Below are 26,104 nucleotides of genomic sequence, written 5' to 3' on the forward strand. Positions count from 1 at the left end.
CCACGTCAATTAAAAGTAGTCAGGGAAGGTGGCATCATACGTGGGCTTGCCATTTACCACATCACTCAAAAGTTAACGCCGTTCAATTTTAAGGACCAATTATAACAGTTTTAAAACTAAGAGGACTAAAATGAACAAAACTTTCGAATATGGACTAAACCCAAAATCGCTTGATAGTTAAGGGACTAAAAACATATTTAACCATTTTATTTCACACTCATCAAAACATTCCTTAAAATACGTGTTTAGAATCAAATTAAAATAAAGTTAATTAAAATAACTAATTATTATTGATTTGATAATTCCTAAATTGTTTGGTTAGATTCACATATGATCCTTCAGTGTTACCTATCTGACAACACAATCTCAATTATTCTAAAATTTAGTACAAACACATATAAGAAAATATATATGTTTAATTTTTTTATTTTAACTAAATTTAATTTCACATTTGTTATTATATTTATTTATTATTATATTCGATCTAGTTAGGTTTTTGCATATACCATAGTATAATGAACACATTGAAAACTTTAAACAAATGTTTAAATTTGGTAGATCATAATATTTAAAGTATGAAGTATAAAAATAAGTCACACAATGTAAATATTACAGAGGAAAAATGTTCAACTCAAATAAGTTGGATGAGAATAAATAATTTACACTATCAAATACTTTCATCTAGGGAAACATTGGAGACCATTTTTATTGGATAACTTGAAGAACCAACAAAGTCAGACAATGTTGTTTGGTGAGAGGATATTCTTTCACCATCTTCCAATGTTTCATGTGGATACAGAGAAGGCTTTGGAGGTAATTTTAAGTTTGCAATGTCTCCTTCAAGCATTTCCACTACTTTCTTCATGGAAGGACGATCATTTGGTTTCAATTGTATACACCAAAGTGAAACTATGACCATCTTTTTTACAATTTTGTTCTCATTCTCGGTGACATCTTCCATTTCTATATCTTTCCCTTTATCAAGTTGATCATAAATCCAAAAGGGAAAGTAAAGTTGGCTTGAATGCTCTGCATGGGTGTTTAGGTTTTTCCTCTTGCTTGCTATTTCCATCAAAAACATTCCAAAGCTATAAACATCAGACTTATGTGATATTCTTCCGACATTTTTATAAAACAACTCTGGAGCCATGTACCCAATTGTTCCTCTTGCTGCTGTCATAGTCACAACACTTTTATCTGTTGAATATAGCTTTGCCAATCCAAAATCAGATATTTTTGGAGTGAATTTTTCATCAAGTAGGATGTTGTGGGGTTTGATGTCAAAATGCAAAATCTGCATCTCACACCCATGATGTAGATATGAAATTCCACTTGCTACTCCAATTGCTATATCATGTATTTTATCATAGGCTAAATGCAGATTTCCTTCTTTAGAAAATATAAATTTGTCAAGAGACCCATTAGCCATAAACTCATAAACAAGGGCACGTTTTGAGCCCTCAGCACAATATCCAATTAAATGCACTACATTTTGATGATGTATTCTTCCAATCGTTGCAACTTCATTGATAAAATCTTCTCCTTTACCTTTTGATTTTCGTAACACTTTTATAGCAACACAAGGTCCACTTTGCAACTTTCCCTTGAATACAGAGCCATAACCTCCTTCACCTAACTTTTCATTGAAACCTTTGGTCATCTTTTTAATCTCCTTGTATGAGTATCGAATAGGCATGAAGCTATTTTGCTCTAAATAATTTTCAATATTTTCATATATTGACGAATGTCTTCTTCTCCACTTGTATACCAAAAAAACAATAAACAATATGGTGCCAATAACATATCTAACTATGAAGTATGGTATAACATAGTGTCCCAACGCAATTAATCCTTGTTCATACTCAATGTCATATCCATGAGATTGAGTGAAATAAATTCCAACATATGTGTTTGGTCTAAATATTGCAACCAATCCTGTGAATTAGTATAACATGCATCATGTTGTAATAAAAGAAGGAAGAAATTATTGACACCTTTAAGATAAAAAATAACCACTTACTAAGTTTTTTTATTAATATAATAATAAAATTATTAATTTTTATATTATTTATGGTTTATTATTATTATTACATTAATAAAAGGTGTTGTTAAATAGCTGTTTTAAAAAAATTGTTGTTCACGTATCTCAGTAAAAAAGAGAGAGAGAGAGATGACCCTCTTACCACATATACACATAGTGCTATTTTTAAAAGAGTGTGTTATTACAAGTGTTCAGAGTCAAAAGGATGGATGAATCATAATAAAATAATAATGTTAAACTATTCTAGAAATATTTTAGAAAAAATAGTTTCTAAAATTAATTATGTTTGGACAATCTTCTTTATAATTATTTTTATAAAAGAAAAATAAAAATGAAAAAGTTAAATTAATTTATCTATAAATTAGAAATAGAAGTTTTAAAATGTTATATAAAATAAGGTCTAAAAATTAGTTTATATATAAATTAGTTTTAACCTTTAAGTAAATTATTTAATATTTATATATATTTCTTCAAATAAATATATCTATAAAGAAACTTGTTCCATTATACTTATTATTTATGACAAAGAAACAGATGAATGGAACCCTCTAATAGAGACAAAGTAATCTGTTGTTTCCTTTTTACTTAAAAATATATGTATAGAAATAGAGCAACTCACCTTTTAAGATACTAGAAATAGCCACTGCAAAAAGATAAAAAATAAAAAATATGAATTAATAAATAGTATGGCAAACTTAAAAGTAAAATATTTTTTCATATAAAGGGTCAAAATAAACAGTGATTTAAAATCTAGGGATCAATTTGGTGTTTTACTCAATTTTTGAATTATGTTATATCTCACAGTGAAATCTTGTTTTAATTTGTCAGATGAGTAATCCACACAACGCCAAAGCAAAGCCCGCCTCGAGACAGCGACACCAGGCCAAGACGGCCTTAAAGCAACAACAATAAACAAAGGCCACATCGAAACAGCGGCACCAAGCCACGATGGCCTAAAATCAACAAAAACAAAGCAAAAAGGCCATACCCAAACTCAGTGTGAAGAGCTCGGATAGACTAGTCACCCAAGGAGCTCGACTACAGGAACAATCAAAGAGCTCAACCCTCGCCGCCATCACTGCTAACGAGCTCCGAAAAGCGGTCATCAAATATGATCATTTAAGATTCAGGAAAATTAGATATAAAATAATATGTTTATTACAAAGTTTGTATCGTTCACTTGGTGAGAGTAGTTTATGGGGTGAGAGTATGTGTTAAATTCCTGTGTATACAATGTTTTTATTTTAATTATGCTATTGTTGTCATATGATACGTGTATGTGATTATATACCTGTGGTGTTGATTATGATTAAAAGAAACGTGATAGCTTGATGGTCGACTGGTTTGTTTGGAATTTGAATAAAGGGGGTTTCGAACCAAGACTGGGACTCAGAGATGTTATAGCTTTTTTATGTCAAGGCTGTTTTCTTTTATGCACGGGAGAGCAACCTAGGGAGAGTAAAAAGGGAGGAGTGCACCGTGGGTGAGCTTGGTTGCGTGAAGACTGAGTGACAGTCTGTAACAGTTTTTGGTATTGATGGAACAGAAAATAACAAAAAATTGAAACAGCAGAGAATTTATGAATGAAGAAAATGTGGCTGCAGTGGTCTTAACTTTTGTGAAACCAGTGAATCAATCCTGAAATGGAATTGGGGAAACAGAGAGATAAGGTTAGAGAGGAGGTTACAGAGAATATAGTCTTTATTGGGTGAACCCACGCATTTGTATATTTTCTCTCCTGATACTTGTGCTTCTATGCACCTCCGCCTTTTGCTTGCCATGTGGCCTTCACTGTCCACCAATTTTCCCACTCCCTTTCATCTTCTTGACACGTGTTACAATACTCCCATCTTTAACAACAACTTTGTCCTTAAAGTTGAAATTTGGATAAAATATTTGCAATACTTCCAAATTTTCCCACTAGTTGTCAGCTGAACTTAATGAGTCCTATTTTACCATTCGATGTTCAACTTCCTTTCCATTTCTGATAGTGGTTCGTGAAGTTAGGATGTTGATTGGTTGTACTAAAGGTCTAAACTCATTTGTAGTAAGTGGTAATGGAAGATATTATTGCTGTTGATCTCCATGAAATTCTTTTAGTAAAAAGATTGGAAAACAAGGTGTAACTTTGCTTATTCAGGTAGCAGAAGTTTGAAAGCAACCTTGACCAATCTTTTCAATGACTTTAAATGGACCAAAATATCTCATACTTAGTTTCTTGTTCTTCCTTAACAACACAGAATGTTGTCTATAAGGTTGTAGCTTAACCAAGGCCAAGTTCCCCACTTCTAGCGGAACCTCTCTTCTCTTCTTATTTGCTTGACTCTATATGTAATTTTGAGATTTATGCAATTTGACCTTCAACTTTTGAGATGCATTTTCTAACAATTGTTGCAATGATATTTGGATTTGGTCCATCTTCTTGTCCTATGATTTGGATTGCACTACAAGAGCTGTTTCGAGCTTCTCCACTGTTAATGATAAACGGCGCAGATATTGACATTGTCTTTGACCTTATTTTGTAATTCCTGTGTTCTCAACCATGGAATGTAACATGTCTTGATATTGATGGAACAGAAAATTGCTTTTGTATTAATAGAAAATGTATGTATAATGTCTCTAACAATAATCAACAAAAAATTGGAACAACACATGTCCTCATTGGGTGAACCCACACATTTTTATATTCTCTCTCCTCGCACATATGCTTTTATGCACCTCTACCTTCTCATCCTTGCATGCCATGTGGCCCTCACTCTCCATCAATTTTCCTACTCCCTTTGCATCCTTCTTCATGTGTGTTACATAGTCTATTTGTGCAAGGAAGGAAATTTGGGAGAAACCAAGGTATGAAGATGCTACCTTATATTAAATTATGTGCTTGAAATATGTATTTCTGTGGCACTGCTTGAATGGAATCAGGTTCATACGTTGATTTGTTTTATGATCTTTTTCTTCTGTTGTTTGACGTTAAATCTATTAAGTCATGTGGGTCAAGAGAGAGAAAGAACACAAAACACTTGTGTTTTAGAGAGAAGGCAGAGAGAAAAGGGAAACAAGCCCCTCTAGGGTTCTAGAGAAACGGAGCACACTCTTCACACGCACACTGGACAAAGATGAAGAACAAGACAAAGAGAAGACAAAAGCACACACACAAGGTGTTGAGAATGAAGTTTTTCTGATTGATTGTTTCTGTGTAAGATTTACAACATTTATATAGGAAATATATAAACTGATTCTGGTTTTGTTTACTTTCTAACACACCTCCCTAAACAAAACCCTAATCTCAACGCGAAAACCACACTTTCTGAAGAAAGACACCTCCTTTCACTGATTGAATCGGTGAAAACACTCTTATCCTCCGATCTGAACAACTTTCACCGATTAAAATCGGTAAAAATACTTTCTTTGAGCATACAAACGTTTTTCACCGGTTAAACTCGTGAAAAACCCTTTCTCCGAGCTCATCTCCTCTCTGCGACGAAAACCCTAGGTTTTCAAAACTGCTTTCAACTGATCTTCACCAATCTCTGATCTTACCACTCCGATCTACTTTCTAAGGGTTAGAAAGCGGTCTCGTTTCAGTGCTTTGGTCAGTATATCTGCGATTTGGTCTTCGGATCTGCAGTGTACGACCTTCAGCTTCACTTTGCTCACTTGCTCTCTGATATAATGAAACCTGGTTTCTATATGCTTGCTTCTCCCATGAGAAGCAGGATGTTTAGCTAGATTAATAGCTAACTTGTTATCAACAAGTAGCCTTATCTTTCCAACTAAAACAACCTTCAACCCTTTCATCAATGAACTCAGCCAAGCTGCTTGACAAGTAGCTTCACAGGCAACAATGTATTCTGCCTCACAGGATGATAAAGCCACTACGAGTTCCTTTGTCTAACTCCAAGAAATTGGCGCTTCTCCAAGGAAGAAAATGTACCCAGCTGTACTCTTCCTATCACATTTATCCCCACACCAATATGCATCAAAATAAGAGGTAATTTGTACCTCTTTTCCTGGTTCTCCTCTTGACAGTAGTATTCCATAGGTATGTGTACCTTTCAAATACCTTAGGATGTGCTTAGTAGCATTCAAATAAGAAATTCTAGGACTCTGCATGTATCTGCTTATAACTCACACACTGTAGCTGAGATCAGGCCTAGTATTACATAGATACCTTAGGCTCCTAACCATCTTCCTGTAATCTGTAGGGTCTACTCCTTCTTCTTCAAGATCTTTCTCTAGCCTCAAACCCACTTCTGTTGGAGTATTTGTAGAATTGCAATTAAGCACGTCAAATTTCTTTAACATGTCCAACTCATATCTTGACTGATGCATCGCAATTCCACCAGTAGTCTTAGTAAACTCAATCCCAAGAAAATAGCTCAACCTTCCCAAATCACTCATTTCAAATTCCTTTAACATTTGGATTTTGAAATCAGAGATTTTCTCCTCACTGCTCCCTGTGATTAACAGATCATTCACATATAAGCAAACTATCAACTTCTCTTCTTTGCCATTGTGTTGACAACACTTAACATACACTCCATGTTCAGAGACACATTTCTCGAATGCAAGGCTGCTCATAAACCCATCTATCCTCTTATTCTAGGCCCTTGGAGCCTGCTTGAGCCCATACAGAGCCTTCTTCAGCCTATACACCTTGTCTGGATGCTTTTTGACTTCAAACCCCTGAGGTTGAACAACATACACTTCTTCCTCTAGGTTGTCATTCAAGAATGCATACTTTCCATCCAATTGATATAAAGTCCAGTTAAACTATGTTGCCATAAAGACTACCAACCTGATTGTCTCTATTCTGGCCACAGGTGCAAACACTTCTCCATAGTCTATTCCAGCTTGCTACAAAAATCCTTGGCCACCAATCTGGCCTTGTGCCTAATCACAACATCTTGTGGATTTATCTTTGACTTATAAATCCACTTTAGTGCTATTGACTTCTTGTTGGAAGGTAACTCTATCAAAACCCATGTCTGCTTCTTCTCAATTGAGTCTATCTCTTCCTGCATAGCCTTATACCACCTTTCATCTCTCACAGCCTGGTCAAATTCAACAGGTTCAACTTTTGCTATTAAAGCATAGTGAACAAAATTACCTTTTGATGTAATTGTTGCATCATAAAAAAGGTCATAATCTCTCAGATGTGTTGATAGCTGAGTAATTCTAGATGACCTTCTAACACTATCATCTCTCCTGCACACATCTAACTCCACTGCTGCAGGTTCATCTTCTAACACAATGGTTGATGCTCCATGTTCATTTGATTCCCACTTCCACATCCCAGCTTCATCAACTATAACATCCCTGCTGATAGAAGTTGTTCCTGATGTAGGATCATACAACTTATATCCTCATGTAGCATTATAGCCCACCAAAATTAGAGAAATCCCTCTATCATCTAGCTTCTTTCTCAACTGATCTGGTACATGCTTATAGGAAATAGAACCAAATATCCTCAAATGTTTAACATTTGGTTTTACCCCAGTCCAAGCTTCTTCAGGTGTGACGCCATCCAGTCTCTTTGTTGGAGACAAATTTAGAATGTAAGTGGTTGTCAACACAGCCCCTCCCCATAGGAAATTAGGCAGCCCTTTACTCTTTAGCATACACCTAACCATATTTAATATGGTTCTGTTTTTCCTCTCTACTGCCCCATTGTGTTGTGGTGTATAGGGAGGGGTAACTTCATGTACTATCCCCTCCTTTTCACAGAAATTTCTAAACTCAATGGAGATATACTATCCTCCTCCATCTGTTCTCAACACTTTAACCTTCTTCCCCATTGTCTCTCAAATAGACATTTGAACTCCTGAAATACCTGCAACACCTCCCCCTTTCTTTTAATCAAGTAACTCTAGCACTTCCTAGTCCAATCATCAATAAACAACAAAAAATACCTGCTGCCTCCAAGTGTTTCTATTTGTATAGGATCACAAACATATGAATAAACCACCCCTAGTTTCTTTGTTGACTTCTAGGGTAAGAACTTCTGAAAATTGCCCTTGATCTACTTGCACTGGATGCATTCTTTGCATACTGTTTCTAGTATGCTAACCTTTGGTAAGCCACTCACCATACTCTTCTGGCTTAACTGGGATAAATCCTTAAAATTCAAGTGCCAAAATCTGAGATGTCATAGCCATTCTTCCCTGTTTTCTGATGTAGAAAAACACTGGTGCTTTACTGCATTCATCACTACCCTGAATGTTCTATTTTGTGACAGCTTAGCCTGCACGACAATCTTCTTGTTTTGGTTGAAAATGTTGAGACAATTGTTCTCCATTTTCATTACATACCCTTTCTATAGTAGCTGCCCCAAGCTAAGTAGATTTGTCTTCAAGCTTGGTACATATAGTACCTCTTCAATTATCACATCTCTTCCATCTCCACATCTCAAGACAACCCTGCCAGAACCTTCTGCATTCAAACTCCTATCATCTGCAAATTTGATTTTCCCTTGTACAGTCCCCTCTATCCTCACAAACTAGTCTTTCCTCTCAGTCATGTGGGTGGAACAGCCAGAATCTAAATACCACACAGTATTGTTTGATTGTTCTTTATCAATGTTGGCCATCAACATTACTGCTTCTGAATCTGATTCTTCCTCTTGGGCCAGATTAGCCCTCTTCTTGGGTTTATTTTTTGCTCCTTCTCCCTTCCAGCACTCCTTAGCATAATGGCCATATTTCTAGCAGTTATAACATTTGACCTTCTTCTTGTGAAACTTCCATCCTCCATCTACATTCTTTTTATTCTTCCCTTTTCGATTCACTAGACTCTTCTCCTTGCTATCCTAGTGAATCTTTAGGCTTAAAACTGCCTTTATTACCTTTCTTAAACACTTTTTTCCCTTTGTATTGAGACCTGGCTGCAATGTCTGTTCTTGGCACTGTTTGCGCTCATTGATGCAATACTCATGAGCTTCTAATGAGTGCTGCAACTCCTCAATTTTTAGAGTTTCTAGGTCACAGGTTTCTTCAATAGCCACCACCACATGATTAAACCTGAGTGTTAGTGTTCTAAGAATTTTATCAACAACATATTGATTAGAAATCCCATCCTTACAGGCCCTCATTCCATTCACCAATTTCTACACATTGTTAAAGTAATATGCCATGGTTTCCCCTTCATCCATGGTCAGCACTTCAAATTGCCTCCTCAAAGTCTGCAATTTTACCTTCTTGTTCTTGTCTCCATCACCATATGTCTTCACCATAATGTCCCACACCTCCTTAGTAGTGGTAGCCTTGGAGATTTGTTAAATATCTTTGGGCTGACACACAGATACAATAGAAATTTGGCTTTGCTGTCCAGTTTCACCTACATGTTGTAGTTTCTTTTCTCCTCTTCAGTGGCCCTTGCACCCAACTTAGGCAGCCCATCTTCTATTATTTCTGAAACATCCTGGAAGCCAAAAATGGCTTGCATCTTGATGCGTCAGTCATAAAAGAGCTTCCCATCAAATACTGGTAAAGGCCCCTGTATCCCTTCAAAACCTGCCATATCCTTCTTGCTTGAATCTTGAAGTTTCTTTGTTTTCCTTATTTAACTTTAAGGATGTACACACTCCAAAGAATCCTTCTTTTCTGGATACACACACTTCTAGTCTTCAATCACACCCACACACACACACCAAGATTTGTTTTCCTATGCTCTTGATACCATATTAAGTCACGTGGGTCAAGAGAGAGAAAGAACACAAAACACTTGTGTTTTAGAAAGAAGGCAGAGAAAAAGGAAACAAGCCCCTCTAGGGTTCCAGAGAAACAGAGCACACTCCTCACAAACACACTGGACAGAGATGAAGAACAAGACAAAGAGAAGACAGAAGCACACACACAAGGTACTAAGAATGAAGTTTTTCTGATTGATTGTTTCTATGTAAGATTTAAACATTTATATAGGAAATGAATAAACTAATTTTGGTTTTGTTTAATTTCTAACAAAATGATGGTGACTATATGATCAATTGGTTGAATAGGTAATTTCTGACGTGTTTTGAATATGCCTTTTTAAGACGTGATGATATACTTGGTTATATTTGCTGGATTGAAATTGGGTGTGTGAGCAAGGGATAACAACTAGGTTTGTACGTACTATTGTTAGAAACCTTTTTTTGATTTTTTTTTTATTAATTGAAATAGTGATTGTCTTGGCTTGGGCGGTTTGGTTGGATGAGTGAATTGTATAGAATTGCTGCTTGATCTTATTAATGCTTGTTCTAGATTTGAGTGTGTTCGATTGGTTAGAAATGGTCCTTTTTGCTTGAAGCCAGTGCACATAGTAGCCACTGTTTCTTGAATCAAGTTTTGGAATTATGATCACGTTGACTTTTAGAATGAAGGGTCTGGACCTGTTGGAGTTTTGGAATGGTTGGTGCACTATAGTGGTTTAATTTATTAGAATTAGGAATAGCCTTATATCTGCGTGAGTGAAAATTGGTCATATGGTCCTTTGTGTGCATATGTGCTTGTATGTTTTTGGGTACTGTATAAGTTGATGTTACATGATAAAGTCTTCAAATCTGTGTAGGACCTTATCTCAGTGTTGTCAGGGGGCTGATTGCGTGTTTTACTGGTTATTTAATCTGAAAGGTAGAATTAGTGTTTGAAGCTCAGTGGTTCAGTTGTTATAGTGTTTATATTCACTGGTTTAGTTGCTAAAGGGTATAATTTCAGTAGTACAGGTGTTATATTATGTATGTTAGTGAGTTTAGTTATTCTAAGATCTCTGTCCATTTGTTCAGTTGCTATAAGATCTATGTTCATTTTGTTTAGTTGTTATAGAGTCTAAATCCTAGAGTTAGTTGTTGTAAAGGGGTTTGTCCAATATTACAGTTATAATAGGGTGTTCTATAGTGGTTTAGTTGTTGTCCAGCATATTGTACAAACCGAGTTCCAATCTGTCTTGGCCGAGCTCTACTGTCAAAATCGAGCTGGACGAGCTCTCTCATGTCCAATGTGGGTTGGCTGAGCTCTCCCATGGTCAAGTTGAGCTTTATCTTATGTAGGCCGAGCTCTTCGAGCTCTCCCATGTTCAGAACGAGCAGTCCGAGCTCCTTCCTGTGCAGGGCGGGCTATCTTCTATTGAGGTCGGGCTATGCTGTTTAGTCTAGGCTAGGCTAAGTCCAGGTCGGACTGTCCTGTGTTGAGGTCGGGCTTTGTGGCCAAGATCCCTTGGTGTTTTTGTGACCTTAGTTTAAAGGTTCTAGATCTCCATTTTCAGCATGGTTTAAGTCGTTCTAGGGGTTTTTGGGGTTAGTCGAGCTAATGGACTTAGTGGTCGAGTTGTTTGAGGAAGTGCCTGAGCTCTTTCAGGTGTTGGATGATCTCTTTGGCTAAGCTCCCCAGCTTAGTTTTCGGCCTCGGTTTTAGGGTTCTACATTTATATTTTTAGCATGGAATAGGTCGGTCTGGGATTTTTTAGGGTTGCTCGAGCTAATGAGCATGTTTGCCAAGTTGTTTGAAGTTGTGGCCGAGCTCCCTAGTTGATGGCCGAGTTGTGTTTGTTATGATTTTGTGTGTTTTTGTTGGTTTATGAGTTTTGGGTTGTAGGCTGAGCTATTACATGAAGATGTCGAGTTTTTTTTGCTATGTGTTATGGCTCGTTTTGGTTGGCTTTTAGTGTTTGAAGTTCAAGTTGTTGTGGGGCTTGGCATACACTTGAATTTGACTTGTGGACTGTTGAGCTCAAGGTAATGTGACTATATGGGTGATGTATACATTTGTAGTTGCCTTGTTGTTTGGCTATGACATGCTTTGCTTGGTGTGGTCGTATGTTGTATGATGGAAGTGTCTTCTTGTTTCGGTCGTGGATGCGAAAAGAGAATGAGTTTAAGTGTTGCACCCTCCCACTTGTGTGAGACAATTTAGAAGGGAAGGATACTTCGCCTTTGACTTCGACTCGTTGTTGAGTATAGTGCTTGGTGTATGATACGCCGATGGTTTTACTCGTAAGTTCTTGAGGAGCACGAAAACATGTCCTTTAGTCGTGATGGTGGGACTACTTGAACATGCTTGTTCGAAGGAATAGGTGTGTATGGTAGGTAGGGATGGCAAAAAAAATTCGCGGGCAGGTAGTTACTATCCACGGATATTTACTACCACCGGGTAACGGGTATTTTAATACCCGCTTCTAAATAGGTCGGGTACGGGTAGTATACTACCCGACCTACGGGTAGCTACCCGCAAAAAATAATAATAAAAATTAATTTATATATTTTTTAATTAAATTTAATTAAAAATTAAATTAAATTATATTTTATTTGGTTAAATTTAATTAAAATTAAAATTAAATTTATATTTAATTTAATTTATGTTATATTATATATTTGTTTTTGTAATTTTATTTAAGTTTTATTTTAAAAATGTATAAATATTTTTTTTGCGGGTATCCGTGAGTACCCGCAGGTTTTAAAATACCTGCAGATATTTTCTAAACGGATACCCGTGCAGGTAGCGGATCGGGTAGCGGGTACAATTTTATCCGGCGGGTCGGGTTGCGGGTAGACACTATTCGTGCCTGACTCGACCCGTTGTCATCCCTAATGGTAGGGTACGGGAGGTAGACATTTGTCCAACAAGGTTGATGATAATGGTGGTATTAGTATCTTGGTTTGTTATGATATGACGTTTGTTGTTTAGTGATGTGATTCATTTGATTGATGTTTTTGCTAGCTAGCTTACCGCTGTTGTTTGTGTTTTATGCAATGATCGTATAACTATTTGGTTATATGGGAATAGATGATTTTGCAGAGGTCCCTGATACAGTATAGAGTCGCAAAAGGACAAAGAAGATGAGTTTTTATTTAAGTAATTTATTTAATAAAATTCAAAAAGAATGTAATTAGATTTTATACTTGAGCGTATTATGTTTTCATTTTAATTTTGCATGGTTAATTAATAAATTTTTTTATTAATTCTGTTTTTCTACATGATAACAATTTCAAATATTTCAAACGTTTATCACAACTCATGACATTCTAAAATGGGGTGTTACATTGGTCCTCACAACCATCACAACTACCGAGCTCAGCAAAGTGACCATCAAGGAGCTCAACCCTTATCGCCTCTAAAAGCCTTGGCCTTAGTAGCCATCAAGGAGTTCAGCCTCAGGGCCAACTCACTTAAGGAGCTCGACAATCAAGGAGTTTGGCCCCTTGGTAATCAAATCTAAGGAGCTCGAGCTCTATGGCCATCAAGGAGCTCACCCTTCGTGGCCATCCCAACTAATAAGCTCGACCTCTACGGCAATCAAGGAGCGACCATCTCAACTAGTGAGCTCGACCTCTATGGCCATCAAGGAGCTCAGCTTAGCCTTAGGGCCTATCTACTGCTGAAAAGCTTGACCTTAGAGCCTATTTACTTCAAAAACTTGGTTAGATTAGTGATGACAACACAAACCAAGATAGATGTGCATGTAGGAACACTGACCATGGAGATAAGAGATGAGAAGGTGCATTTTAACGTATTGGAAGCCATGAAGCACCCAATTGAAGAACATTCTCTGTTTTGTATTGATTTATTAAGTGATGTTGTAAATAATATTTCTTCTAGTCTCCTAGACGTTTTTTCAACTTTTTCTCCATCTTTGGATTTTTCTTTTTCAAATATGTCATGCCTAACTTAGGACGACGAAGAAAATTATAAAGCATGTGACATTGAGGACGTGGTGTTAACAGATGATACCTTTGTGGCCTCCGAGTGTGATGTTGAAGTGGCTAAGATTACCTTAGGTAGTAAAATGTTGTCAACAGTGGTATAACCACCCGTTTTGGAGTTGAAATCCTTACAATCTCATTTGAAATATGCTTATCTTGAGAGGATGAGAAACTCCCTGTTATTATATCTGCACTGCTTACTGATGAGCAGGAAAAAGAACTATTACAGGTTATCAGAGATCACAAGAAAGTAATAGGTTAAACTTTGGCAAATATTCCTGTTATTAGCCCTTCTTTTATATACGTAGAATACTTTTGGAGGAGGATGCTAAACTAGTGAGACAACCTCAAAGAAGACTGAATCCACAATTAATGGAGGTTTTCAAGAAAGAGGTCACCAAGTTGCTACAAGCAGGTATTAAATACCCCATTTCTGACAGCACTTGGGTGAGCCCTGTAAATGTGGTTCCTAAGAAATATGAAATCACAATGGTAAAGAACGTGAAGAATGAGTTGATTCATACTCATATTTAGAATAGTTGGAGGGTTTGTATTGACTATAGGAGATTGAACCAAATCACTCAAAAGGACCACTTTCCTTTGCCATTCATGGATCAGATGCTAGACTGTTTGGTAGGTAAGTCACATTATTGCTTTCTAGATGGATTCTTCGAATATTTTCAAATTTGTATAGCCCCAGAGGACCAACATAAGACAACTTTTACTTATGTTTTTGGTATATATGCTTATCGGAAAATGCCATTTGACCTTTGCAATGCTCTTGGTACATTTTAGCGATGTATGCTAAGTATTTTTACAAACTTATTGGGGCATTGTATTGAGGTTTTTATGGATGACTTTAGTGTATATGGTTCATCTTTTGATAATTGTCTAGCTAATCTTGCTAGAGTTTTGGAGAGATGTGAAGAAACTAACCTTGTTTTGAATTTTTAAAAGTGTCATTTATGGTAGAACAAGGTATAGTTTTGGGTCATGTTGTTTCCAGGAATGATATATCTCTAGACCCTACTAAAATTGATATTATTTTATAGTTACCTTACCCCTCTTCTGTATGAGAGGTTCAATCTTTTCTTGGACATGCAAGGTTTTACAAGAGGTTTATATAGGACTTTAGCAAGATAACAAATCCTCTCTCCAACTTACTTATGAAGCACGTACCATTTGACTTTGGAGAGAAGTGCAAAGCCTCTTTTGATTCCTTGAAAAGGGCACTCACTACAACTCCGATCATCCAACCACCTAATTGGACATTACTACTTGAGTTGATGTGTGATGCATCAAACTTTACAGTGGGAGTGGTACTAGCACAAAGAGATGGGAAGCTACCACATGTGTATATTATGCTTCCTAGATGTTGGACACTGCAAAGCAAATTATACCACAATCGAGAAAGAATTATTAGCTGTTGTATTTGCCTTGGATAAATTCAAATCATATATACTTGGATCCAGGTAATTGTTTATATTGATCATGTTGCATTGAAATCCCTTCTAAAGAAAGCATATTCCAAACCAAATTCGATCAGATAGATGCTACTGCTCCTAGACTTTGACATTGAGATTCGAGACAAAAGTGGGGCACATAACGTAGTAGCTGACCATCTTAGAAGTCGATCAGATAGATGCTACTGCACCTAGACTTTGACATTGAGATTCGAGACAAAAGTGGGGCACGTAACCTAGTAGCTGACCATCTTAGTAGGATTAAACAAGAAGAGGATGAAATTCCTATTCAGGATGACTTTCCAGATGAAGTCCTACTAGCATTGACTACTATAAAAGGTATGTATCCTGAACCTTGGTTTGCTGACATTGTTAACTATCTGGTTGTTTTAGCTATTCCCCCATCTTTCTCCAAATCTGAGAGAGCCAAGCTGAAAAGTGAGGTGAAGTACTATGTATGGGATGAACCATTCTTATGGAACATTGGTAGTGACCAAGTCATAAGGAGGTGTGTCCTTGACATAAAGATACCTTTATGTGCTCGAATTTGTCATTCATCACCTTTTGGTGGACACTACGACACGCAAAGGACAAGTAGAAAAGTGTTGAATTGTAGATTATATTGGCATTCCATCTTTAAAGATGCATGAAGGATATATGAAAATTGTGAGCAATCCATCACACATAGATCTAGCAACCACAAACTGCCACCTCATTAGCCCTACCACATAAGTTGTCACATCATCACCATCTTCCCCAACAGATTTGTGTGTGATGGATTGCCACATGACGTAATATGAATGAATTTGACTTATTAGTGTAGGAGGGGTGTGTATAGGGAATTAAGGGGCTGTAGTAGAAAAGGCTAACTTATTGTTGGGCTTACTATTGGGTCTGGTATAGAAAAGAGGGGTTAATAATCGTTAAAACAGGGTGCATTCAACCCTTTTTCTTAAATAAATTAATTTTAATTTTGGATCTCATTTTTGCAACTTTTGACTAATAAAACTTTAATTTCAACTCCACAAATAAACATAAGAATATTCAAGAATAATTTATGCATATAAAAATTACTTTTTAAACCTCTTTAATTCCCAAACTCAATAAATCTAATTGTCGAAAATCATATTTAAATAAATCATTTAAACACAATTATTTCACTAAAAATTTGAAATTAAACCTAAAATCTGGACATAAATATGCACTCATCAATTAGCCACTCGAAAAGTTCGGCCTCAACGACCGAGCTGGATAAGGGCCTCCATGACCAATCCTAACGGGATAAGCCCGACCAACGACCCATACAAACTGAATGAAAACAACTTTAGGGCCCATACACATGCAAATACAGCCTTAGGGCCAATCCCCTGCAAACATGGTCCACCCATTTACAAGCCACACTAGTAGGCTCAAGGTTTGACATGACCTCATATGCCAAAACAAACTTCCAAGACTAAGGACTTATGTTCCTACCTAGCCCAATAAGCATATTATAGGGCGCAACCTAATAAAGTCCTTTAAGCTTCTTTATAATGAAGGAGCCTAATTTATACTTATTTTGGCCATATTCACACAATATAACTAAATTTTGGTAGTTTGATATGTTGGTTATTATTTACAAATCTGTGACTATTTATTATATTAATTATTATTATTCTTTCTAGGTAAGTATTATTCCGATAAGAGCATAGGCTCATGACTGATACTAATCTTGTAAATACAACTAGTATTCCTTAGGAATACTTCATTTCATACTTCATAATCACTGTCACTTATATATCTTAACTCTTATTAACTTAAACATTAGAGAGTCTTTGCAGGTGTATTATCTCCTCTCACCAATGAGAAGACCCTCTTGAAACAGAAAGAACGATCAAAACATCATTAGGATCTTACTACTGTTCCCAAAATCCAAGATTTGAATAAAATCATATATTAATTAATTTTTATACTATTATCATGTATATCTATAATTTTATTAAGTCTTTATCTTTATTACAGTTATTTTCTTTTCTTATCTTTTGACTATTACAAATCTCCGCAAATAATATTTTATAACTATAATACAAATTTAAAATTTTGTTTAAAAATCATTAAAAGTCATATTTTATAAATGTACAGAATAAATACAAAATATATCAGTCACATCAATTATTTTAGAACCATAATATTTTAACAACTTTTTGATAACAGATTATGTGTCACTATTTTATTGATCTACCAATCTCGAGCTACCAGATAAGTTGTTGTAAAAAAGTTATCAAAAATAGTTGTTAAAAAGATATTTTTCTTTTATAAATATACAGAAAACACAATATATCACTCACATCAATTAATTAGTTTACAGAGAGAAAAATAGTTTTCGATATGGAGGGGAAACGGTTTTACTTTAGAAGAAAATTAGTTGTAGAATCAAAATTAGTTGTTGGTATTACGTACCAATTCAAATAGAGGTAATCCAAATAGGTAGAATTCTTACCCTCTAAAAGATACACTAGCCCCGAAGGTCTCGCTGTTCACCCAAAAAAGAAAGAGAATATCAGTATCAGACAATCACAACGCAACGGGAAGACAACTTGCACAATTTCACACAGGTAATGTTCATAGCTATCTAAATGCTTTTATTTCTTTTTGAAGCAAAATAATGTTTTACATGAGTTCATGCATAATGCAGGTAAAATATAAAAAAGACTAATAAATTAATTTTTTGTTTTAAAAAACATTTAATTAATAGAGTGACGCTCTGTCTTTAATGTGGAACGGAAATCTTTGACTATAATTATACACTTCTAAAACTTAGTTTTAGAAATTTTCAAAATATAGTTTTTAGAACAGTCAAAACATGTTTTAATAGATAAAAAAACGGCTTTTAGTGATAATTAGTAAATATCTAACTTCACTTATATACGGAGTTAATTGAATAAATACTGATATTTTTTTTAAAGCTTATGAAATCTCAATTTGATTGATATTTCAAAACATATACTATTACAAAAAAAGAAGCCTTTTTATACAGCTTAAAGAGAGTTTTCTTATTGAATCGATATAAAATTAGAAAATATAGAAAATATTCAACTTTTTTATCAGTTCTACTATTAGTATAAAAAGTTTGACATTTTTTATACTGATTACGCTCCAATTGGTATAACGAACTTCACTTTTTATACCTATTATGTCTCAATTGGTATAAAAAGTAACTTTTTAATGCACCAAATATGAACACGGACTACATTTGCATTATTGTTTTCCTCCTTTACTTGGCATCATACTCCTCATCCCGTGTCTCGCTTACCACCCTTCCAAGCCACTGGCCAGTGCCACTGCCTATGGCCTCAACACCACAAAGCAAGCAATCATATCCATCTCCATGCAATTCAATGTCGTAATAAGGAACCTTAACAGACGTGTTTCCATTTACTTCGATAGGATCTCAACCTATGTTTCCTACCGAAACTGACCCATCACGCCACATGTCATGCTTCCACCGCTCTTCCTAGATAAGCACAACGTCGTGTTGCTGTTTTTGCAGATCGGAGTTTAACAAAAGGATGAAGATGAAGTTTTGATTATGTCCAAATCAAGTTAAAAGAAATCAAGATTCAAGAAGATCCTTTGAAGACTTTATTGTTATAGAAAGCTTTTGTAATAATTGTAATTAAATGTTTAGGACTTAGGTTCTTAGTGGTTTTGATTCCATGTACTTTCATATTTCAAAATTGATGTTCAGAGTCAAAAAACGCATTGTATTAATCAATTAAACCTAGTGTTAATCGATTAATCCTAATGAGAGCTGAAAACTCAAACTGCATCTGTAATAATCGATTAAAATACCTTTTAATCGATTAACAAGTGGATTAATCGATTAAAGGTGATCGTTGGAGTTTTCTATGCGTTGTACTCATTTTAATTGATTAACAAGTATATTAATCGATTAAAAGCGTTAAATGGTTGGAAACGAAGAACGGAAGAGTCTTTGCTTGAGTCTATAAATTTTCCTTCAAATACAACTCTTTCCTTGTGCTCTAGAACTCAGAAACTCTTAATTGTGTGATCTTATTCAACTAAAGTAACTCTTGTTTGTGGAGCTGTTGAGGTGCTACTGTTGTGATAGAGGAATAACAGGTTCATCCTTGGTGCGTCTGAGGAAGTGTTCGGAAGAGAAAGTCATCCTTCGTGAAGTAATCGAAGGAAGTGTGAAACTTGTGTTGTATGGAAGGAAAGGGATTAAGACTGAACTTGTTAAACAAGAAAAGAAGAAACAAGGGCAAGTCTTTTATTAGGGTATTATTACTCACATAACACAACATACTAACTAGTAGCTAAAAACTAAAATTGTACCAAAACCAAAAAAGTAAGATGCAATGCAATTGTTTAAACAAGTTTTGGATGGTAAAAGAGAGCTAAAAACAAAACCAAAAGCTACAAAAACTCAAAAACACACTAGTGAAAGCCTAAAAATGTGCTAAAACTAATAAGAATGAACTAGAAACATGCAACTAATATAATGTCTACTCGTAACACTACCAAAATAGTAAAATAACTATGACAACAAATTCTAATTCATGAAACTAACCTAAAAGTGTCTTTTTCTATTCGAAAGAACTAAGTATGAAAAATATGACTAACAATGAGAAAAGAACTAAAGGGATTATACTAAAACCAATTCTTAAAACTTTAAAGCAATAAAATAAAACTATAACCAATGTTAACTACTATAAACTATAAAGGAACCAAAATCTAGCATGTGCACTACTTTTATCTAGCAAAAACAAGACAGAAAAAACTAGCTGTCAAAATTGAACTTCACAAACTATTAGAGATTTTCTAAATCAAACTTCAACCACACCAGAAGTGAATAATTTAATTTTTTGCACTCAAATTAAAGATAATTGAATCAAAAATGCAATGCAAAAAGAAACAACTCAATTAGATAACTATAGAGAAAGTTATAAACCAAACAAGCAACAAAAGTCAAATTTGTCAACATTTAAAATCTAACTATTCTCTATGACTATGCAGAATTAAAATATCAACCTACACTAGAAATATCAGCACTACAATTCTAATCTAAAATGGTACAAGAAAGTGCAGGAAAATTGAATGCAACTCAAAACAATAACTAATCGAAAATTCAAGTATGCAAACCAAGAAAAATATCGTACTAACTAGTAGCTAAAAACTAAAATTGTACTAAACTAGAAAAGTAAAAGGAAATGCAATTATTTAAACAAGTTTTGAATAGTAAATGAGAGCTAAAAACAAAATCAAAAGCTATAAATCTACAAAAACTCATTAGTGAAAGCCTAAAAATGCACTAAAACTAATAAAAATGAACTAGAAACATGGAACTAATCTAATGTCTACTCTTAATACTATCAAAAGAATAAAATAACTATGCTAACAAATTCTAATTCATCAAACTAACCTAAAACAATCCTTATCTACTTGAAAGAACTAAGGATGCAAAATGTGACTATGTGAACCTATAAAAAGACTTCAATAACATAATAGAATAATGAGGAAATTAAAAACGGGATAAACTCTAAGTTATACTCAAAACAACAAAAGAGATTATACTAAAACTAATTCCTAAAATAGTATATACTTTGTTCATTTTATATACTCTATTCATCCACAAAACAATGAAGATCGATTCCATTTATATACTCTGTTCAAATTTTATTTGAAGCTGGTATAGGACTTGAGTTTTTTCCCATTGCATCAATCTAAAATGTGGATCCAAGTGCAATTCAATCTCATAAAATGGCTTATCTTGTTTCTGTCTATGAGCTAAGATTCCAAGATCCACTTCTGGCCAAAGGAAATGGTGTCTGCCAAATTGACCAAGTAACTGTGGCAGTATCTCTAATTGGAACATCAACACAACATGCGACAACGACCAAACGCATACAACACATTGAAGAATGGCCAAATGCACACCATGACAACAACACCATAGCACACCATAGGAGAACAAACAAATGCATAACACACATTGTAGCTTACAAACCCACCACAACAGTGGGGCATTGGATGAGCAACCATAGCGAGAGCTTCACCCACCACAAACGAAAGCTTCAGCACAACGACAACAACCATGAAAGCTTGACCCATCCACCATGGCGAGAACTTCAACCACCAATGACAACTAGTGATGGTGAATGAATGGTTGACCCACCCACCACGGCAAGAGCTTGAACCACCGATGACAACTAGTGATGGCAAACAACAACTTCACCCAACCACTACGGCCACAACTTCAACCATCGATGGCAACTAGCGACGACAAGAAATGAAAGCAAAGAGTGAACGAAGTAAGAAGAGAAAGGATGTGAAGCGAAGTGAAACACGAATAAGAAGAAAGGTGAAGAAGTGTAGAAGAGAGAAAGTGAAGTGCGAAAAGAGATTTAGGGTAGAAAACCAAACATTCTATACTAGTTATAATGTTTAATCAATATAGAAAAGGTTCTCCAATATGACATTTCTACCATCGCGTTACTTTCATATCGGGTGTAGGTCTAACAGCTATAGAAAAATAACTTTCTATACTTGTTTTGAATGCAATTAGTATAGAAATATTTGTTATCATACTACATTTTGTACTTGTTTTGAGTGCAACCGGTATACAAAAACTTTTCATATTTACAATATTACCATCATGTCACTTTTTATCCAATGAATTTCAACAAATATAAAAAGTATATTTTACATTAATGATATCTATCTTTATTGTTATATAAACAATTATTAAGAAGAATACAGAAGCAATAAAGCATGGAAGAACAACAAACAAGTGTAACTTTTTAAAAAATTTATAAAATTCTAAATATATAAGACGAAACTTATCATAGAAAAAAAAATCTAAACTTATTGTATATTAGGATATCGATTTATCTGCACTGTGTGATAGTCCTTCCGATGAAAAATTCAAAATCACATATTTTTATACGTAAGTATTTCTTTCATTATCCTCTCAAAAGTTCCTTTTAGTAAGTGATTAATGAAAAACAAATATCAATTTCTTTTAACGTAAAATATAAAATTAATTATAAAAACACTTGTTAATATAAAAATATTATAGATTGGGCAAAGATCATTGTTATATAGTTTGAAATTTTAAATGCAAACGAGTAAAATGACCTGACTATAACTATAAAAATAAATATAATAAGCTTTGATATGTCAATAAATCATTTAAATCTAGCTAAAGATCACAAGAAGTTTACAAAAACTATGCAAATTACTTACCATAACGTTCATCAGAATCAAAAAACAGTTATCAAAACGTCATTATAATAGGGATAAAATTATGTATACCAAAATAAATTATGTATATCAAAACGTCTTACTATAATAAACACTTACACAATTAAAAATTTAGTTATTATAATAATTAATCGGAAATAACAGTTTCCAATTAATTAAGGTACAATTGTAATAAAATTTATAAAAGAACAAGTACAAAAGAATTATTTATTAATTATTAAAGATTATATCATTACTATTGTTATGATTAATTTTTTTGGTGTTTCACATTTATTTTCCAAATTAATTCTTTTAATAATTTTTTAAATTAAAATAATTATTTTATTAATTTCACTATTTTCTTAAATTTATTCTTTTTTCAATTTAACTATTTTTTAAACTTAATCATTTTTAATTATAAAAATACCTATAAAATAAAGAAAAATTATTTACAATAAAATTATAAAATTATTATATTTAATTTCATACTAATAATAATAACAACAACAATAATAATAATAATAATAATATTAAAAAAAGCAAACACATGTGTTTTCACCGGTTTGAAAATTTTTATGGAAATAGTGGATCGAAACCGATCTAGTTTTATAAAATGTTTTAGTTTGGTTTATCTTCATAAAAATATATATATTCATCTATACTTTATAATTACATTTAATAAGTTTTTCTCATTTTTATATATAATTTATTTTTCTATTTTATCTTTAATAATATTTTTAAATTGCGCTATCAAATATCAAAATTAAGAAAACTAAAATATAGTGGAAAAAATTAACTAATAGCAAAAAATCTCAGGAAAAGATTATATAAATATCTATTCACTTTTTACATATAATTAAAGTACAAATATGCAAAATATTTGATTCTATATAATTAAATTTTTTTATTATAATATAACTTCAATATTATATATATTATATTTAATTATTTTATTTTCATATAATAGCAAACCTTAAATATAAAAAAATAATGATAATGTCTATATAAATATATGTTTATTTATTTATCAATAAAAGAATAATAAAAAAAGTTCGGACTGATAAAGTGTTTAGCATGCAAATATAAAAAATAATAAAAAAAAAATCAAATTTTACGAACAATAGGATTCTTTTAGTATTTAATTACATTTTAAGTTTGTTATTTTTAATCAAAACTCTATTAAATTTTGTTGATTTAATTTTCTTTTATATTTTTTAATTGAGTTTTTGTCATTTAAATTTTTTATTAACTAATAACATGACTTTTATATTGTTTTATCATTTGACTTGATTGTTCGACTTGTTTTGAAAATTAAAAAATGTTGTAATTAATATAAAAGATTGTTCTTAAAGAAAATAATAAATAGATTTATTATTTGTATTGATATCTAATCTTATATTCCTTATGATTTTTATGTCATCATTTCTAAGAATTAAATGATTATCATTGTCACCATCATTACGTGATAATGACAATACATTATGTTTTTAGTAACTACAACAATCACCAATATTTTTTATTAAAAAAAAAAAACTCACATTTCCTGATAATATACCAATTAAGTTATTTAGTGGATCATGATATTTTAACAACAAATTTTAACAATTGTTTGACAATGGGTCACATGTCATTGCTTTATTGGTCTGTTTGAATTTGTTTTCAGAAAAATATTTGAAATCAACCCATCATAAGCCACCACCTCAGTGTTGTCAAAAAATTGTTAAAAAAGAATTGTTAAAAAAGACATTTCCTTAGTTAATAGAATAATTAAACTGCTTCAACTCAATTTAAAAATATAAATTTTTTAGAATAACAATTTTTTTTAATACGGACAGAAATAAAAATATTTAATATTTAAGTTATGCGAAATTTGAAATTTAATTAAAAAAAAAAAAAACAGTAAGTCTTTCATTACCTTCACCGGCGCATTCAAGCCTCTGGTTTATACTGAAATAGCAGTAAGTATCTGTACAACGACCCTCACAGGCGAGACGAATCCACGAAAGCTGAAATCCATAAAGTAGCGCTTTGTGTATGATGGCATAGGAATAATTATTTGTGTCCAAACCCCACCAAGATGTGGGAGCAAGCAGCTTTACATCACAACCAACTTCTATGTCCTCTGCTAATAGGTCACCAACAGCCATAGCGTATATGTAACCTTTGGACTCCCAATTCACGCATCCACCAGTATCCACATACTTACTGTTCCCACTCACTCCATCACTACAATCCAAAAACACTATATGCTCGTAAAAGAATTCATCATAAAACCAACCATTCCTATACCATCTACCGTAGGGACGCAAGCCGTCGTCAGTGAAATTGGAGGGAGACAAGAAATAGCGAGGAAGGGAGGAGCAGTTTGTGGGTTGAAGTCCAGGATCCACCAGTCGGATTGTGAAATTATTGTAGTTGATAGCCTCCACACGAAATGTTCCAGAGAACAGAGATAACACAGTTATATTGTTTTCACAAGATAACTCATACCGACCGCACACTTGTGGGTCTCCTTTCAATCGGAATGGATAAGATATGTTGGTGATTTTGCCACAGGAAGAGGGGGAGCAACCATCTCCTCCATCAATTTGGTGGAGTAGAACCACCAATACTATCAATGATCTCTCTCTCCACATCTTCACGCCTAATCTCTTTTCTCTTTCAACAATTCTACTGGCTCATATTTAAAGGTCATTTTCACAAAGTTTAAGTTAAATAATAAAAATATTGTAATAGTTAAATAAATATTCAATATTTAAAATAAGGAATTGGTCGGTCAACCATGAAGAGATGCTCAGAATGTGTGTATCCATAGGGAGAAGAAATACTCATCTCTCTCTAAATATATTTTATGTAATTATAATTTTAAATTTTAAAAAATAAGTTTTTTAAGCAAAAGTTTAGTACTTTTACCTATTTTTTAAAAATTAAATATATTTTTTTATTTGGACAAGTAATTTTATTTAACCTAATTAATTAACCAATTTTATATTTATTTACTTTTACATTAAGTTTCTTTTTTATAATTTTTATTATGTAAAATTTTTACGTTTTCGTAATAAACCATTGGTTAATGTTGAATATTTTGTTTTTAATTTGAACTACATAACAAATAAAAAAGGTATCCCAAATAAATAATAAAAGTAATGTAATAATTAAAATAAATATTTAATATCTTAATAGAGATATTTAATCAACCGCGAATAGATGCTCGTAATGTGATAAAGGGGGGAGGAGAGGGATTTTTATTTCTCTAAAATTGAAAATAGGTAATGATAAACAAAAGAGTATAAGAATAAAAAAATTAAAATATAATATATAATATGAATAAAATTAAATCAGTTATAAAATACAAGCTACTTGAATTAATTTATAGCAACTCATTTAAATTTTTCTTTTAAAAAATTAAAAATATTTATATTAATATTTTGTTGAGTAATTTGATTTGAATTGTAATTAAAAAAATTATCTAATTTAAATAACTATGTTTAATATATATATATATATATATATATATATATATATATATATATAAAATAAATTTCGTGGAGCAAACTTACGTATTTCTTGGAACAAACTTTTGTTATTGTGACATGTACTAGCCTTTGGCTTGTGTTATTACGCGTAGAAGATGTACTATTATTGATTAACCTTTGGCTTGACTTTTGTGGGTTATTACGC

General features: G+C 33.3%; 1 protein-coding gene across 3 annotated transcripts; it reads right to left on the bottom strand.

Moving 5' to 3' along the window:
- Positions 1–544: 544 nt before the first annotated feature.
- On the bottom strand, positions 545–25,088 carry LOC108338016 (rust resistance kinase Lr10). 3 transcript variants are annotated; one of them, XM_052880257.1, is made up of 5 exons: positions 24,339–25,088; positions 17,658–17,690; positions 3,030–3,119; positions 2,661–2,684; positions 545–1,935 (listed from the first exon to the last, which is right to left on the bottom strand). In XM_052880257.1, exons 1-5 carry the CDS (start codon positions 25,057–25,059, stop codon positions 668–670), a joined length of 2,136 nt encoding a protein of 711 aa, XP_052736217.1. In that variant the 5' UTR covers positions 25,060–25,088; the 3' UTR covers positions 545–667. The 3 variants fall into 3 exon arrangements, with proteins under 3 accessions (XP_052736217.1, XP_017430131.1, XP_052736218.1); XM_017574642.2 differs by lacking the exon at positions 3,030–3,119 and having other exon boundaries at positions 24,339–25,087; XM_052880258.1 differs by lacking the exons at positions 2,661–2,684; positions 3,030–3,119 and having other exon boundaries at positions 24,339–25,087.
- Positions 25,089–26,104: the final 1,016 nt, after the last annotated feature.

Source organism: Vigna angularis, chromosome 7 (genome assembly GCF_016808095.1).
Source record: "Vigna angularis cultivar LongXiaoDou No.4 chromosome 7, ASM1680809v1, whole genome shotgun sequence".
Lineage (NCBI taxonomy): Eukaryota > Viridiplantae > Streptophyta > Magnoliopsida > Fabales > Fabaceae > Vigna > Vigna angularis.